This window comes from Ipomoea nil, unplaced genomic scaffold, assembly GCF_001879475.1.
Source record: "Ipomoea nil cultivar Tokyo-kokei standard unplaced genomic scaffold, Asagao_1.1 scaffold1125, whole genome shotgun sequence".
NCBI lineage: Eukaryota > Viridiplantae > Streptophyta > Magnoliopsida > Solanales > Convolvulaceae > Ipomoea > Ipomoea nil.
This window is the reverse complement of record NW_017617553.1, coordinates 1,520,399-1,526,409: the sequence shown is the minus strand read 5'-3', so window position 1 is coordinate 1,526,409 and position 6,011 is coordinate 1,520,399. Positions and strand designations below refer to the sequence as shown.

At 36.3% G+C, this 6,011-nt stretch overlaps 1 protein-coding gene across 1 annotated transcript; it reads left to right on the top strand.

The window, feature by feature from the left end:
• Positions 1–635: 635 nt before the first annotated feature.
• LOC109183420 (AAA-ATPase At2g46620-like) lies at positions 636–2,682 on the top strand. Its single transcript, XM_019333507.1, has one exon. The coding sequence runs from the start codon at positions 1,026–1,028 to the stop codon at positions 2,457–2,459; it is 1,434 nt and encodes a 477-aa protein (XP_019189052.1). The 5' UTR covers positions 636–1,025; the 3' UTR covers positions 2,460–2,682.
• Positions 2,683–6,011: the final 3,329 nt, after the last annotated feature.

The window sequence follows — 6,011 nt, the reverse complement described above, 5'->3', positions numbered from 1 at the left end:
ATTTTCTTAAACGGAGATTATTAAATTTATATTGTAAATAATCATGATACTAAGGAGTGTTTGACAAATAGCTTATAGTCAATTAGGTTAGCTGGTTTGACTAGCTAATTGTAAAAAAGTGTTTGGTAATTAATTAAATTAGATGTTTACTTTTAGTTAATTGGATGTAAAATAACTTATACCTGTGACCTCCCATTTGAGAGAGAGCCACATAGGTGCCATTAAGCTACAAGCTACTAAAACATTATTATTGTTATTATGGAAACAGAAAGGAAAAAGGACAAGGCAAATGAACAGCAACAAAAGAGATAAATGTTACGAAGAATAAGGGTAAAATAGTCATTTCATAATTAAGATCAGGTTACCAAAACCTCTATTCTTCTTAATTTTTCAAATTTTAACATATTGCTTCAATCAACTAATACAATAACTTCAAAAGCTTAAATAACCTATTGAATAGTCAAACCAGCCAAAATTAGTCAAACCAGCCAAAGTTACTCCCTACTTCATTTCCCATCTAAATTTTAAACACGTGGAGAAGAAATTATTACTCCGTACTTCGTATGTGACAAGGCTTTCACTAATATATAAGCAAATTATAAATAAGTAGTCAGACAAAAGCAGCGGCAGAATAATTCTCCAATAAGAAAATTCCCAGTTTTCCCATTTTGACCAACTATGTGTATAGTCTATAGTCTATACCTAACAACGCCGTGCCGGCCCTCAAGTAGTCATGCCAAACACCAAACCCTTTATAACACCCGTATACCCTGAAACCCGTATCTATTCTCATTCATCTCTGTATATATATACAAAAAAAAAAAAAAAAAAAGAAAAGAAAACCCACTTTTCTCTCCATTATGTACTGAAAACACGGTTGATGATTCCATCCACCATCTCCAGCATCATAATTCTTCCATTGACAATGATTCTACCTGTTCACTGAGAAATTAAAGCAATAATTTCATTCGTGTTTCTTTTCTTTCTTTTCTTTTCCTTTCCGTTTTTAACGAGTTAATCATATCATGTTTCTTGTAATATTGTTGGTAATCATTGTTGCGTTTTGCGTTCTACGCTTTGCGTCAAAATCTTCTCTACTGTTCGTTGTGAAGAAATGGGTGCGGGTTTTGGGAGACAAGTGCTATGAGTTCCAGTTCTACAGGGTGCCACAGTTCAACCAGAATATGCAGGAAAATCAATTGTATCGGAAAGTGTTTACTTACCTGAATTCCTTGCCCGGCGTTGAGGATTCCGATTTCACGAACCTGTTTGCAGGCAACAAGTCGAACGAGATCAAAATCGTTCTCGATTCGAGGCAGGTTGTAGCCGATAATTTTTTGGGCGCCAGAGTTAATTGGACGAGCGAGGAGGATGAGAAGACTGGTTTGAAGTGCCTGGTTATGAAAATTCGGAAGAACGATAAGCGCCGGATTCTCCGTTCCTACCTTCAGCATATTCTATCTACCTTCGATGAAATCGAGCAGCGGAAGAAGGAAGTGAGGCTTTATGTGAACGTTGAGAAGAATCCGGAGAGCAGCGGGCGGTGGAGATCGGTGCCGCTCACGCATCCGGCGACGATTGATACGGTAGTGATGGATTCAGATCTGAAGAACAAGGTGAAATCCGATTTAGAATCGTTTCTCAAATCCAAACAGTACTACCACCGTCTCGGCCGTCTCTGGAAGCGGAGTTACCTTCTCTACGGCCCCTCCGGTACAGGAAAATCCACCTTCATCGCCGCGATGGCGAAGCTTCTCAGCTACGATGTTTACGATATAGACTTGTCCAGAGTCTCCGACGATTCCGATCTCAAGATGCTGCTATTGCAAACGACGAGCAAGTCTCTGATCGTGATCGAAGATCTAGACCGTTATTTGGCCGCCGGAAAATCAACCGGTCCGACCTTGCCGGGGATTCTCAACTTCATGGACGGAATATTCTCCTGCTGCGGCGAGGAGCGGGCCATGGTATTCACGATGAACAGCAAGGATCAAATTGATCCAACGGTTCTGAGGCCAGGAAGAGTCGACGTCCACATACACTTCCCTTTGTGCGATTTCAACGCTTTTAAGAGCTTGGCCAACAGCCATCTAGGCCTAAAAGATCATAAGCTTTTCCCTCAAGTTGAAGAGATATTCCAAACCGGGGCGAGTTTGAGCCCGGCCGAGATCGGGGAAATCATGATCTCGAACCGGAGCTCCCCAAGCCGGGCCTTGAAATCGGTTATCTCCGCTCTACAGACCAACAGTGAAGACCGGGCCGCCACTAGGCACGCTCGGCGGTTGAGTCACAGCGGGTCGGCTCGAACCACGGAGGAGCCGAGCGAACCGGGCATTTTCGGAAAAGATGGCGTTAAAGAGATTCGAAAATTATATGGACTATTGAGGCTAAGGAGCACTAGGAAAGAGTCCTTTGAATTTGATGCACCGGAGAAGGAAAATTCTAGACACGAAAGTTGACAATATGGGACAGTTGTTTGAGCGTGTGTTACACATTTGGGGCTCTATAATCATTTGTTGATTTATTTTTATAAGTTGTGTAGAATAATCATGTAAGTAAAGTGGCCTGGTTACATGTCTTTATGGAACATATTTATTATTTGATTCATTGTTTAGAAATTATTTGGTAATTAGTTAGGGATATGTAGTGAATTGAGAGCTGAATTAAGTTGCAATTTGCAAAGGGAACTTGGTGGAAATTATGAAAATGTAACTTTGGCATATATTCACGTACCCATTTATTAGCAATATTTCATTTTCAATTATAATCTTTTCATGATTTTTGTTTTCAAACTTCACCTCTGACCGCTGTCAATGTAACATTTATCAGCAATATTTCATTTTCAAAGCAGACAATCTTTTCATGATCTAATTAATGAGCTAGATAATTCAATAAAATCAGGTTATTTTCGCATTCATATTCTCTACTAAACTTCCCTCCTCTCTTCCTTCATGCCATTCTACACTTCAACCTGGGATTTTAGCTCAAACATGAACTATTCAGCTTTGCAATGAATTTATGATGAGTACTTTCGAATTAATCAAAATTCACAAAATAATTGACTCAATTATATTGGGCTAAACAATGGATATGGAAAATATAATGGATTATGCATATAGTATGAGTAGATTATATATTTTTTAGTAAAATTATATTTTGAAACTTAAAATTGGTCCTCGAGCTAAAATTAATTTGATTAATCAATTAACTAAATTAATTTCAATTCACTCAACTTTTTTTCATAATATTAAATTTAGTATATAAAATTTATATATTTAGAAACTAAATTAAAAGTAATATTAAACACACACACACACAAAATTAAATTTCAAAATAATTAAAAATTACTAAAGAAAATAAACAAAAAATAAAGAGTTGATTTGATTACTGAATAGTAAATATGACAGATAAAATGTAACAAATAGATTAATAAATTTAAGTGATGATTGATCAATTGATGTTATTTTAATGAATTTGGCCTTATTTGTCAATTAGCAATTCATAGTAGGGATTAGCAAATAGCTAATTGTATTAGCAATTTTGCGCATTAAATTATATTAACAGTTTGTAAAAATATTTTTGGTCAAATTAATTATTTGATATTAGTGGTTAATGTATAAAATATATATATAAGAACATTGCTACAATAACAACAACAATAATAAAATTAAACAAATATAAACAACACAAAGGGGAGCCTGCGCACAGGTGAGACTATGTGAAGATAACTTGAGAAAGTTTGAGTGCAATTTTGTAATAGACCAGAACTTACCAAACTGAGATATATTAATTTCTTTTTATAATAACTTTAAATTTGTTAATTATTTTATGTGATTCCTTTCGGCTTTATCAATCACTATTTGTTGTTAAGTAACCTCTTCCAATCAATTTGCATAATTTGACACTTTATTTTTCCTTAACTACCATCCACCAATATTATTTTAGTCAACTAAAATATTAACTATGGCAAATTAGACCTTTCAGTAGTCTTGAATTGGACAATATTTATTGATCCTTTATTAAATCCTCGAGCTAGTTTGGTATATTAAGTTAATAACCTAGACAAACTATATTAAGATACATCCTGATCCAAAATTACATCGTCTTATGTTCATAATGTTTGTCTGTACACTTTGCGCATTAAACCCTATCCTAATGCTAGGCCGGTGCAAGACTTCTAGGATTATGACAAGTCTCGCATGTCACAATATAACTATTGATTGACCCAATAGTAGTTATATTATTATGGAATTGAAAACTATATTAAAATCTTCAATGTCTTTGAATCATACATGAACCAAGTATACCTTCTAGTGGTCTATGACTATTAATATAATGGTCTCAAACTTCAACCTTAGAATTTAGAAATGGTAAAAATAGACGTCCGTGAGCATGTTGGACCTTTAATTTTGAACATTTCTTGAAGATGGGTCAAATAGAATAATAATAAGAGTAAATATCCAAAATGGTCCCTCGACTATAGCTAAATTCACAAATTGGTCTTCGACTTTCAATTTCAACCAATTAAGTCCTTAACTTTGCAATTTTAACACAATTTAGTCCTTTGTCTATTTGACCGTTTGTTGACTGCACTTTTTTAGGATATATATGTAATTTCATGGTCCATCGTCGAATTTTTAAGGTTCCGGTTGTATTTCTAGACCGCACTGTTACATTTGAATCCACTGCCGGCGTTGTACCCCATGCCGGAGAGATTATAGCTTTTGATAGATAGATCGCCGAAGTCCCTGGAGTGGCTCTTCGAGAAATTCGTGACTCCAAGCGATGTAGGCAAGCTGAACCAGCTCGGGATCCCCAAGCAGCAAGCGGAGAAGCACTTTCCCCCTCCGAAACGGCGTTGTTACCTCCAAGAGCGTTCTCTAAGCTGAACCGGCTCGTGATCCCCAAGCAGTAAGCGGAGAAACACTTTCCCCTCCGACGCAACGATGTCACCTTCAAGAGCGTTCTCTTGAGCTTTGCACGTGAAATTACATATATATCCTCAAAGATCGCGGTCAACAAACGGTCAAATAGATGGAGGACCAAATCGTGTCAAAATTGCAAAGTTAAGGACTTAATTGGTTGAAATTGAAAGTCGAGGACCAATTTGTGAATTTAGCTATAGTCGAGGGATCGTTTTGGGTATTTACTCTAATAATAATAAAGAATGGCAGCTGATGGAATTTGGTGCTGTTGTGACAAAAGAATGGCAAGTTGGGAACCATAATACAATGTGAGATAAGACAAGAGAAGGCAAGTGAAGGCCAGGGAAGGAAACCATCAATGGCCTTTAAGCCTTACTGGAAGCTAGGTCATTGACTTTAATTTGATGTTTGATAATTGATACTGATGGTGATGGCCTGGCCTGTAAGGTCAGTTTATTTGACTCTTGCATGCTGACTACTGGTTCACTATACCAATTGCAGGTTGGGGCGCCTCCGCGCCTCATCCATTACCCACTTCTTTTAATGCTTCTTTAATGTTGCAACATTTTCTATAATATATATATGCATTTAAGGCATCCCCCACCAAAGAGATAAGAAGGGGGAGAAAATGAGTAAATATCAATTTTAGTCTCACGTGTATTATTAAAATAACAGTTTTGGTTCACATATTTAATTTCTATTAATTTTTTTTTTTATTTACAATTACTATTTTAGTATCAATTTTTATCACACCGGTCACCCTAGCTACCGTTTATGACATGTCGAAATTTGAAATTTTAAGGGTATCTTTGTCATATTCAACTTAAGATCCCAATTTGAGCATGAATAAAGAGATGTAAGTCCTAAGATTGATCACAATTCGCAGTTCTCCTCCTCAAACTAAGGTAGGATGAAGAGGAGAACTGCGAATGGGATTGATCGATCTTAGGTCTTATATCCCTTTATTCATGCTCAAATTGGGTTCTTAATGTTAAGAAAGATTTAGAAGAATTTGTTGTATTACTTCCTTGTCTCAATGGGGAGACAACAGACAAATATATACAGACTTAAAGACACAATCCTACA